General features: G+C 39.0%; 1 protein-coding gene across 1 annotated transcript in view; it reads left to right on the top strand.

Moving 5' to 3' along the window:
• The window catches only part of emc2 (ER membrane protein complex subunit 2), a 39,665-nt gene that overhangs the window by 8,695 nt on the left and 18,708 nt on the right, over positions 1-12,262 (top strand). Inside the window, exons 5-7 of the mRNA XM_088410992.1 lie at positions 2,997-3,054; positions 7,360-7,445; positions 7,894-7,953. Coding sequence (XP_088267118.1) covers positions 2,997-3,054; positions 7,360-7,445; positions 7,894-7,953 — 204 coding nt within the window. The remainder of the gene's footprint in view (positions 1-2,996; positions 3,055-7,359; positions 7,446-7,893; positions 7,954-12,262) is intronic.

Below are 12,262 nucleotides of genomic sequence, written 5' to 3'. Positions count from 1 at the left end.
CAGCCCGCCAGCCTGGAGAAATGCCACTGGACCAGTACAAAGGAAGATGGTTGTGGAGGAAGCGCGGCATCAGGAGGAGGCAACAAGACGGGCCAAGGCCATCAATGGCCCTTGGCAAACAAGGTCTTTGGACGCAATGGGAGAATGTTGAAAGGAGGGAACTGAACTGGAGAGATGTATTGACAATGGCTGCGAGGAGCTTGAGCTTCACCATCAAAGCCACCTACGACGTCCTTCAACACCAACTAATCTCCACCAGTGGTCCGGCAAAGATCCTGCACGTGTCCTGTGCACCAATCCAGCCTCCCTAAGACACATACTCACAGGGTGCAAAACTAATCTCACCCAAGGACAGTACACTTGGCACCACAACCAAGTGTTGAAGAGCCTTGCTTCCACTCTGGAGGGAAAGCGAACTAACGTCAACACCTTACCAACATCTAAGACCTCTTGGGGAACTGCCTTTGTCCATAAAGGGGCCACAGCTGCCAGGAGCATCACTGCAGCATCAGATAGAAGGCAGCTGTCCCCAGCATGCGACTGGAAGATGTTGGCAAACAGCTGGTGTTCCCCTCAGATCGGCACTAACACCTTGAGCCCTGACCTGGTGCTCTGGAACCCTTCTTTGAAGAACGTATACATAATTGAATTCACTGTACCGTGGGAGGACTCCATAGAGGAGGCATACGAGCGAAAAAACGTGCGGTATTTCAAAGTGGCTGCTGAAGCTCGAAATCGCGGCTGGAATGCTGACATCCGGCCTGTAAAAGTGGGGTGGTGAGGCTTTGTGGGAACATCTTACACAAGACTTTAGAGGGACTTAGGAGTCATAGGACAGAGCCAGCGCACAGCCGTCAAAGCCGTGTCAGAAGCAGCTGAAAGAACCAGTCAGTGGCTATGGCTGAAGAGGAATGACCCCAGTTGGGCCCCCAAGTAGCTTTACAACAAGACAACTGCTAATTGAGCTTGGGACGTAAGCGCAGGTCTGATAACCCTGCAGCCTCTGGTGAGGGTGTATAGTAAAGGCCAAAACACCCCATGACCCAGTGGAACACTACTGATGATGCGTACCCTTAAATTTATCCCTTCAAGATCGTCACCAACCTTTCACCAAGTCCACCAATTGCATGTGCCTGCACAGGAATATTAGCATCCAATTCCGATTCTGGAAAAAAAAAATTGGACACAAGCTGTAAATATTCAAATCATGGGGTGGAAAAAGTACGTGAACTTTAACATTTAGTAACTGATTGCCCCTCCTTTTGCAGTAATAACCTCAACCAAACATTTTCTGTAGTTGCAGATCAGAGGTCATGCCACGGCATCTCAGTGCGGTTGAGGTTCGGACTCTGACGTGCAATTTTTTTCAGTTTAAACCGTTCTGTTGTTGATGTACTTGTATGTTTGGGGTTGTTGTCTTGTTGCATCACCCATCCTCGTTTGAACTTCATTTGGTGGACTGATGGTCTAATGTTTTTCTGCAAAATGTCCATTGATGACAAAAATCCGTGTAGGCCCTGGGGCTCCAAAACAGCCCCAAACCATGATGCTCCCTCCAATATATTTCACAGTTGGGATGATGTTCTGATGCTGGTGTGTCGTGCCATTTTTCCACCACACATAGAGTTGTGTGTTCTTGCAAAATAACTTGATTTTTGTTTCATCGGTCCAAAGAATATTGTCCCAGAACTGCTGTGGAACATCAAGGTGGTCTTTTGCAAACTTCAGACGTGCCGCAATATTCTTTTGTCAGCAGAGGTTTCTTCCGTGGTGTCCTCCCATGAAATTCATTCTTGTTCAAACATTTACGTATTGTAGAGGTATGAACAGAAATGTTTGCATGTGCAAGATAGGTTGTAAGACTTTGGTTGATGCTCGAGGATTCCTTCTCACCTCACTGACCATTCTGCGCAGTCCTTTTGCTGTCACACTAGTTGAACTCCATGGTGGATGACACCTGACTCAAATTAGCTCCTGTACAAGTCATTGACATAGGGCACAGGTGTCAAACTCCAGTCCTTGAGAGCCAGTACCCTGCATGTTTTCAAACCTTTCTAAAACACACCTGATTCAAATGATTAGGATCATTTTCAAGCCCCTGCAGACCTTGCTAATAAGCTAATCATTTGAATCAGGAGTGAGAAAACCAGAAAACATGCAGGATACTGGCCCTTGAGGAGTGGAGTTCGGCACCTATGACCTTGGGTAGGGGTTCACATACTTTTTCCACCCTGTGATGTGAATGTTTACATCTTGTGTCCTCCAACAAACAAAGCATAAACAAAACGTAAACAAAAATCGCAAAACATTTTTTTGTAGAGTACCGTATTACTTCAGGAGAATGATGATTGTATTTTTGTGACTTACATTAAAAACACATTTTATGGCCAATTTATGCAGAAATCCAGGAAGTGCCAAAGAGTTCACATACTTTTTCTCACCACTGTAGTATACATGTATAAGCACACATTACTGCATTTAGCTCTGAATGTAATTTGATGTTTAAAACATCAACTTTGATCTTAAGCAATTATAGTATATTTGATTCATCCACTAGTTTTGAGTATCAGTGTTCACATGTAGTATGGTAGTGTTGGTCAAGAAATAGTGGCCAAATCAACAACTTGGCTGCTGATCTAAGCAAATTTTAACGGCGCAATATAACCTTGTTTAAAGGTGAATCAAAGTGGGCACAACCTAACAGAAACATTAAAAACAGAGGGCTTTGTTTGCATGGATTTCATGACTCATTGTGAAATGATACAAGATTCTTACAAGGTTGGCTGTGTAACCAGCAATCTAGATTTAAATGAGTGTTTATTTCATACTTAAGATCACCGCTGATTACTGTATAGCCTTACTGTAATCATAGAAACATGCATGCTGTACACAGAAACTTGATTCGACCAAACTGTTTGATTTCCCCACCATCTAATTTGACAAGATTGGAAATGCATTGTGTGAAAACTGAGATTTGATTTTCTCTCATTTTGAAGGTATGATGAGGCCAACAAGCAATATGATTCCATTCTTCAAGATGACCCCACAAATACGGTAAGACTCTTGATTGCCAACCAGGCTTCAGTGACTATTTAGGGTGCCTCGAGCGAGACAGCATAGTTTCACTTAGACAAATAACGTATTTATTACATACCCGGGCTGCAGAATTAGTCGAATTTTAATCGCGATCACGATATTATCTATGATATTAACATTTGAAAAGCCGACTATGTAGTACATGTCAAATCGAGCACTTTCAGTCATCTTACAACCAGGGGGCAAACACAAGTTAAGACTCCATTAATCTTAAGAAATAGCAAGCGAGCAAATCCTGCAAGAAGGAGGGGCAGCTTGGTTTATGCTTGACGCATCCCGCGAGTTCAATGTGGCGGCATTGATCAAAATGACGTATTTTTGGCAACCACACCCGTTCGCGCAGTGTCTGCGCTGGTCCTAGATTTCAGGTTTCAATTCCACCTTAAAATTTAGATGACAATGTTTCCCACATGTTTGCATCACAAAAGCCTCTGCTCTTCTCACGCCCTAATATACCGTACTCGCTGTCAATTGAGACCCATTTTGAAAAATCAAATCAGCAAAAAAATTTGAACAAATTCAGTTCGTAATGAGCAAAAATGGCATTTTATCTGATAAGTCCATACCCACTTCGAGTGATTCTTGTACTGTTAGCAGGCTCCTGTTAGCACCGGAGTGAAATGGCATTGAGTTTCTCATCAGATTCCTAATATCTACGATCTTGCTAGCTGTCAAATGAGACCCATTTTGGAAAATCCTATTGGCATAAATTGGGTTTGAAATGACCAAATATTATGTTTTCACAGCTAAGTCCATACTTTCTTGGAGTGATTCTAGTACTTTTGTACTTTTTTTTTTTTTTCCTCGCAAAAAAACTTTAAGGCTGTAGCTGTTGTTACAGGCCTGTTGTTGTAGTATGTGCTTGGTTCAAAGGAGGCTTCAATTTTTTTTTTTGTTGGTTTGCACTCAGCAAGTTATCTTTGTGTTAATATTTTTAACTATCAAGCCTTGAAGCCTTGTTTATATACACTGCTTGTTTAAAAAAAAAAAGTGCAATTAATAGACGTTTGACCAAACATGATGAATAATTGTGATTACAATACTGACCAAAATAACTTTGATGATTTGGCCATAATTGTGCAGCCCTATTACAGTACATACACGTTTTTGTTTTTCTCTCTATGCCACATATAGTATGGAATGGGCCATAACCGAAAATGAGAAATTCATGGTTGGAAATTGAAACGCTGGGGATTTCGTTGCCTCATGATACCCAGTTCACATAGGAAATGGACCGTATAAGCACAGGGACTGTCCTGCACAGGCCTGTACATGATTGGTAAACATGAAATAAAACTGCATACTCAGGCTCTGAATATTATTCTTTATCACTAATTGAACACCTGCTTAAATGGGATTAATTTAATTTGAGTCGTAAATGCCATTGTTATATCGAACAAATACATGTTTATTCTTTATTTTTATCTTTGTTCTTTGACATACCAACCTCTAGAATGGAAGACAAAAGTCTAGTTAATTAGTTCGATATTGTAAACATAAATGACTAGATGAACCATATTGTAATGAAATAAATATAAATTTCACCACCATCATTTTTTTCGATGTCTCAGCTTCTATAGATTGGTAGGAAACCCACACCATTTATACATTTGCAGTTATCTGTTTACTGCATGTTTACTGCATTGAATCACTTTTTTTCTGTTAGTTTGAAATGTATGACTGTTTGAAAGCTCCATGTATACAGTTAGCGGCTAGAGCTAATACTGAAGCGTTCTACCATTTCATGAAATGACTGTGTAATTGATGTTCAGTTTGTTAGTCCTTTAACAGCATTTAAAACTGATTGTGTTTTGATGAAACAATGTTTTAAAGCAGGCGTCTCCAAACTCAATCCTTGAGGGCCGCTGTCCTGCATGTTTTCCAGGTTTCTTTCCCCGATACACCCGATTCAAATGATCAGGTCATGATCAAGCTGAGCAAAAGCCTGATGATGAGTCTGATCATTTGAAGAAACCTGGAAAACAAGAGTGAATGTTAAAGACATGCCAACATGTACACAAAGGTGCAAATCAATCATTGGCTTAAGAAGAATAGAAAGGCAAGGCTGGACCTTGCCAGGAAGTACTTCGACAAACCTCAAAATCGTTATATTTACATTAAGTTTCGGTTATGCGGGAAAGGCACATGTCAAAGAAATTTTGGGTATTCCAGAATCATCTTTTCAAAAGTGCATGGTAAACTACTTTTGATATAAATACCACCCTTGTGAACGCAAGCTATCGCTCAGTACTGGGGTTGGGATGGAACACAAAAGATAATTGGTCCTCTGTTTGGTGGTGTTAACCATCGACTGTTCCCCACCATCCTTTGCCTTTGTGACAGTGGTGCTGCATGATAAGCTTCATTGTCCAGTCACTTATCATGGGCAAGAACTATGGCATGCAATTTCTCCTGCAGGTTCAGGAGTTAGCTGGGAATGGGCCTGAGAAATGACGGAAAATTGGTGACCACAAGGAAGACTTGCAAAGCATGCCAGCATGCAAAGCAGAGATTGGAAAGTGAGCTGTTGTAATTACAGGCTGTGGAGTATATGTGGTACCCATTAACCAAAATTGTTGAATCAACAAAAATTGCTCAAGGTTTTTTTATTTCTTTTAACCAGAACAGTATCCATTTTTTATCCATACCATTGCTTTTTAACTTTCATTGTCCGTGGCAAAAACCTAGTGAAATTGCAGGGTCTTGTAAATTTGAGTGGCATTTCAATTCCAGGTTGAGGGGATTAAAAAACCTGCTTGCTCCCACATGCCTCATGTACACTTCCCATGTACCTATGTATTGAGCGCTCCATTAAAGGGACAGTAGGAGTATACAAAGGAGTTTTACAAGAGTAATTCTGATCCGGACATAAATTAGGATTTGTTTGCCCACTTTTTCATTTCTGCTCAAATCCCCTTTTCGATTTTTGCACAGCCCTAATAGCTGTTTTGTCAAGTGGAGTTACTTTAATATTTAGAGAGCCTTCAGGTGAAAATGTATGGAAAATGCAATAAGGTTCATGCTACAGTGATATCATATCATGAAAGGAAGACATTTAAGTAGAAGGATCCACAGGTGATTTTTCTAATCCCAAAACATTTATTGAAACAAAAGGTAACAACAATGATAGTTACGCCCCAACAAGAAATTTAAATGTCTCAATATCGCCATGTGCCCTTGAGCATCAATTACAGTTTGACAATCACGTCTCATGCTGTTCATATTTTTATGGAATAATCAATTTTAAAAAGACTCAATTGTGACAGACGTACTTCTAACAAGCTTTTTCATGATGTCAAAAGGAAAGGTGATTTGACAGCAGTAAAGACGCCCCTGTTCCAGCTTTTTGGTCTTCAAATTCCGAATGAATAATATTTGCCAGAAAAGGTGAATATTTACTAAAATAAAGTATCTTGTCTTGTTGTGTAAGCAATTGAATATAGGTTGAAAAGAATGTGTCAATCATTATATTCTGCTTTTATTTGTTTTACATATTACAACTTCATTGGAATTGAGTAAGCCAGTTGGGACTGTGTGTGCCTTTGCAGGTCCATATAAAAGTGGATTGTTTTTGCCATGACTTAAGCATTGCTCCCACTAGCTTTGGCAGTGAATGAAGCAGAGGAAGCCCCCCTTGTTGAAGTGCCAGTCCATGAATAAAGTAAGATGTGGCAGGGGAGAGCTTCCTGTTATTTTTTTGTTTAACTCCCAAACATAAGGAGGAGGGTAACGTAGGTAAAACAATGGAAAAGTCAGAGCAGTGGAAGTAATAATTTGATTCAGATTGATGAGAATTTAATCCACCTTTAAGTCAATTCCGCAAGTGGAATCAAGTGGAAAGCATTTTCATGCTGATGTAAATTGGACAACATAAGTCCTATATGCTTGCCATGCCAGCAGGCATTTGGGTTTAGGGTCGTGTACTATTTCCCCCAAATGGTTCTGTGATGATTCTTTGATTGTAAAATCATTTATCAGACAATGCCAATTTGTCCTTGAATCTCTTGGTTGGCTTCTTCATTTTAAGACTGTGTTGTTTTTTAAATAAATACACTTTAAAATGTTAATCTGTTTTTTCCCTAACTGTCTTCATGACTGTTGACTGGTGATGATGTAATTCAGATGATGACGATGTAATTCATCGTTCTGAGACGAATACTGTAAATTATTCTGTAAAGAACACAGAACTCATACAACCAATCATCGACACAGCCTTTAAGACAAATACTCTGAGCTAAATCCTGTTAACGTTTTATTCTTCAGGCTGCAAGAAAACGCAAGATTTCTATCTTGAAGGCCCAGGGTAGGAGCCCTGAAGCAATCCGGGAGCTCAATGAGTACTTAGAGCAGTAAGTCCCCTCAAATCATTCATATAGTTGTAAGTATACGGTATAGGGCATGCTTCTCTGGATGTGTATGTATGTGTGTGTGTGTGTGTATATATATATATATATATATATATATATATATATATATATATATATATATATATATATATATATATACGTACATACAGTGTATATATATATATATATATATATATATATATATATATATATATATATATATATATATATATATACTGTATGTATGTTGTTATTATATGTATGCATGTTCAGTCTGTTAAAGAGAGAATGTTGCTGTTGGCAGACAATTAAAAAAAAAAAAAAAAACCTAAAAAAAAATGATAAACTTCACATACCATCTTTTTGCCTAAAGATCTGCGTGAAGATCTGTTATTACCTGCGGCTTATTGTCCAGTATGGCTGACACACAGTGGTCTCTCTGTGTTCACAGGTTTGTTGGTGATCAGGAAGCCTGGCATGAGTTGTCAGAACTCTACATAAATGAACATGAGTAAGTACATCTGCTTTTTACAGAAGTAATTTTTGATATACTTGTGATTTCAATTAGAAAGCACAAACAAGCGTTTTCATCACCGTGCCATAGGCCCACACTTCACCATCATGGAAAAAATAGTACATTTAGAATAAATGGAAGTAATTGCCATACAAGGATGGAGCTACATGGGCCCCTCTTGGATAACGGTCGTTACATTAGCTGCGAAATAATGGTTGACAGTGCTCTCATTTCACTGCGTCCCTGCATCCTCAACATATAATTGTTGCGGGGGAAGCATACTTTCAAATCAACCTATGTCCACCAGATGCATCTTTTTTTTTTTTTTTTTTTTTTTTTTTTAACATCAAAATATTAATCATCGTCCATCTACTCTTTTACTCCGCAAAACTTGACTACTTACCGAACATTTTTGACAGCTTCGTCTGCAATGTTTGATTTGATTGCGTGAAAGAAAATAATGTCAATGGAGAAAAAAAAGATGACTGCTTTGTTTACATAGAATGCTGGGAACGCCGTGAGGTAAAGATAATCGAGTTGATGACACGTAGATCATTGTCACAACCTTTTTTCCCGGAGTAACTTCAAAATAAAAGTGTGTCAATGCTGTTCGTTTCATACATTGCTTGATATCCCACATTTTATTTCAAAGAACAACTGATCTGCACTTCCCCAATAAAAATTTCATCATTAAAAAACAAATTCACAGGGCTGGGTATTGGGTATTCGCGATTTATTGCGATACAGCCAAGGTATATTGCGATACGTATTGCTGTATATTGGGCAATCTTTGGTTTAAAAAAAATAAATAAATAAATTATATATATATATATATATATATATATATATATATATATATATATATATATATATATATATATATATATATATGTTGTATATGTATATTGGCGAAGACGTTGCTATTTTTGTTATTTGACAACTTCTCGCTACAGAGCAAGCATTCAGGCAATCCTTCTGCATTGGCAACGAATGCAAATGATTCGGTCCAGGAAATGTTGAACTGTCTGTTCTCCTCTGTTATTTTTCTCTTTTCCCCTTTGGGATCCATTGCTCATGGCCGCCGGTTTGTTTACAACTGCCACTTGCCTAGCATCCCGCCCTGCTAGCTAACGTAAACGTGTGTCTCAGGCTATGACGTAATTCTTCGTTGACAGAAATGTTGAAATGTAATATTTATTTTACTAATTTTTACAACATTGGAAAATGTTAAGAATGTTTTTGTCATGTTTGTCCCCCTACAGAAACCACATTAAAACAAAAAAAATATTTTTCTCCCCTATCTTTTTCCATTTTCAATCATTTTTGAAAAAGCTCCAGGGAGCCACTAGGACACCACTAAAGAGCCGCATGCGGCTCGAGAGCCGCGGGTTGCCGACCCCTGTTCTAGACCATAGGTGTCGAACTCCAGTCCTCAAGGGCCGTATCCTGCACGTTTTTCGGTTTTCTTTACCCAATTAGCAAGCTCTGCAGGAGCTTTAAAATGATCCGTATCATTTTAATCAGGTGTTTTTGATAGAAAAGGTTTGAAAACATGTAGGATGCCGACCCTCAAGGACTGGACTTCGACACCTGTGATCTAGACTGTGTTAATATGTCCCCCAGCAGTTGGGAATACTCTTTCAGATGGCTGTGTCACTCATATCCGTAGATTCAAACTGCCACAAGAGAATGACTCCTTCAGCTTACTCAGGCTTGCAGCGCTCCTTGCTTCTCCTTTCGGGCAGGATATAGACATTTACTGGGCAGTAACTACAGCACGAGTTCTATTTACTTTTTTTTTTTTTTTTTTTGCCTGCTAGCCCAGATGTTCAATGAGACATATGGAAGAATGCGGTGCCTGCCAATCCACTGTATAATAGTAAAACATTGTGAAAAATCCAACCAATGCTTCAAAAAAAACGTTACCATAACGTACAATGTACAAAACAAACGGCCTTGGTACGTTTAATTTGTTAAATTCAACGGTATTCGGTATCCTTGATAAACTTTACGTCCCAGAGTGAACAGCATTGAGTGTAAACATTGTTCTTTTGAGTTTTTTTTTTTTCCCTCCCCCCATGTAGTGCGATGTGGGCGACCAACAATTACTAGGCGGTCAACCGTGGTCGACTCATTGAGCACCCCTGATTCAAGGGATAAAATACGAAATAGGTGAGCCACATTAGATAGGTGGTTCACTTCAGGTTTAATTCACAATACCGATGCTAGATATGAAACTTTAGAAGGCATTAAATGAGGATATTGGAGGAATGTAAGGCTTTCTCAGCCAGGGGTTTGAATTGCCCTGCCTATGTTTGTTGTGTATTATAACTTTAATAGGATTACAGTTTTAAGTTGCCACCTACATACGTACGTGTCCTCATTGACACATTTGTTACCAAGGTGAGTGGCTAGATGGACAACAGCATTTGAACAAGCACTAATATGTGTCCCCTTGAAGTATTATTTGTAGTTTTACTCTGTGTGCGGTTGCATGTGTTGGCTCAGTGATGTCTTGGTTGCTCTGGTGTGTGGAATGTGCAGCATGGTAATATGCCTTTTAATTGAAGATTTCAAGCTTTTGTAGGGGAGGCTTTATAGCTATCTTAGCTGGAGGACCAGGGGTGAGCGGATTATCTCCTAGTTTATCCAAACACAAAAATTTCCCTTCCACCCTTTATCTCCAGGAGTGTCAATTTCTTTTTCATTGTTTTCTTTATTGTGGTTTTGAAAACTCCTCACTTCCCATCCTCTTGTTCCGGATGGCATGGCATTATCATCCCTTTTTTTCCAGACAGACAGAAAGAGAGGGAACTTGCTTGCTCAGGAGAGGATGGTGGCACATATTTTCCTCTGAGGGGGAAAAAAACAACAAAAAAACCAAAAGACTAATGCAAATAAGATAAATAAACCCTCTCACAATAACCTGGAAATGTATACATTATTTTCAGCGTTGACGTGTTCAACTTAAGCGAGTACATCACATTTGAAGAGTACAGTTATCCATTACTCAGTCAATATTACACATTTTCGAAATGTGGTATATTATTCTGTTTGTGAATTCTTAACTCTTAATTCTTGACCTCTGTTTGAGGGTCAACTCTTGCTTTTAGAGTATCGGTTTAAATAGGGTTGAATTTAGGGTAAGGGTTAGGGGCTAGGATATCCATTATGTCAATATGTGCCCCCACAAGTATAGCTATGTGTGTTTGTGTGTGTGTGCACGTGCATGGACTTGTTGCAGCCATGAAATTCTAAGTTAATTATTATTTGGCAAAAAACAAATATGTTTATCTGTTTGAACATTAAATATGTTGTCTTTGTAGTGTATTCAATTGAATATGGGTTGATTATCTTTGCCAAGCTAAGCCTGGCCCTTTTGAAGTGACAGTATGTAACATTTAGACCGTTAATCATTTTGAAAATCCACTATAAAATTCAATAAGGTGTAAATAAATGTGTTCTATCCAACCAGCACATATTTTTTATATATATTTGTAGGTCTAGTAATCGCTATTTATATTACTTGGGGAGTGCCACCCACCCAGATGGGGGCAGTCATTTTTCTTGTTTCTTCAAAAAGCGAAGGAGGAGGACTTTGGCCAATGTAATTCAAATCATGTTTTAGATGCCAGTTTGTTTTCGGGTGTGCAGCCGAGCAGGTTTCTGGTGTGTATGTCAATCGTGAATAAAAAAGGGTGAAAAAATGGAAATAGGTGGTTTGTTTGCCAATCATAAATAAAAGGAGACGCAGCACAAGTTTCATGACATGCACAAGGATCAATGATCAGTTTCGGAGTTAGAATGAAAGGTTATTGTACACTTTTGTACTCACGCACGAAACATAAAAAAAACCCACCAGCAAAGACATTTGAGATACAAGAATAATTCACCTTAGGCCGTTGATTCTTTCTATCACTGCATGCGTTTTGTTGATAATCCTCGTGTGCCTGGATCGCTGTCCTGCATTCTAAGACTGGTAAGAGTTATTTTCATTTTCTTTAAGTTGGCGGACACCCGGGGTAACTAACCAGTGTTGACATATTTGCCAAAGTTTTTAGGTTCCTGGCTACTATGCACTGATGGCGGATTTTATTTGAATTTGCTCGCGTGGTGTATGCTTTTAAATTATGGTCTCTCCAAGACGTCGTAGTGCCGCATGCTCCTTTCACAACACCAGTAAACGGCGACCAAATAATCTATAGTGCCACTTTAATACAAACCGGATTCGGTCGAAGTTGGGAAATTGTGTAAAATGTAAATAAAAACAAAATACAGCAATTTGAAAATCCTTCTCAACCCATAT

The sequence above is a fragment of the Hippichthys cyanospilos genome, chromosome 3, assembly GCF_059441005.1.
Source record: "Hippichthys cyanospilos isolate Australia breed blue-spotted pipefish chromosome 3, RoL_Hcya_1.0, whole genome shotgun sequence".
Taxonomy (NCBI): Eukaryota; Metazoa; Chordata; class Actinopteri; order Syngnathiformes; family Syngnathidae; genus Hippichthys; species Hippichthys cyanospilos.
This window is presented reverse-complemented; position numbering and strand designations above follow the sequence as displayed.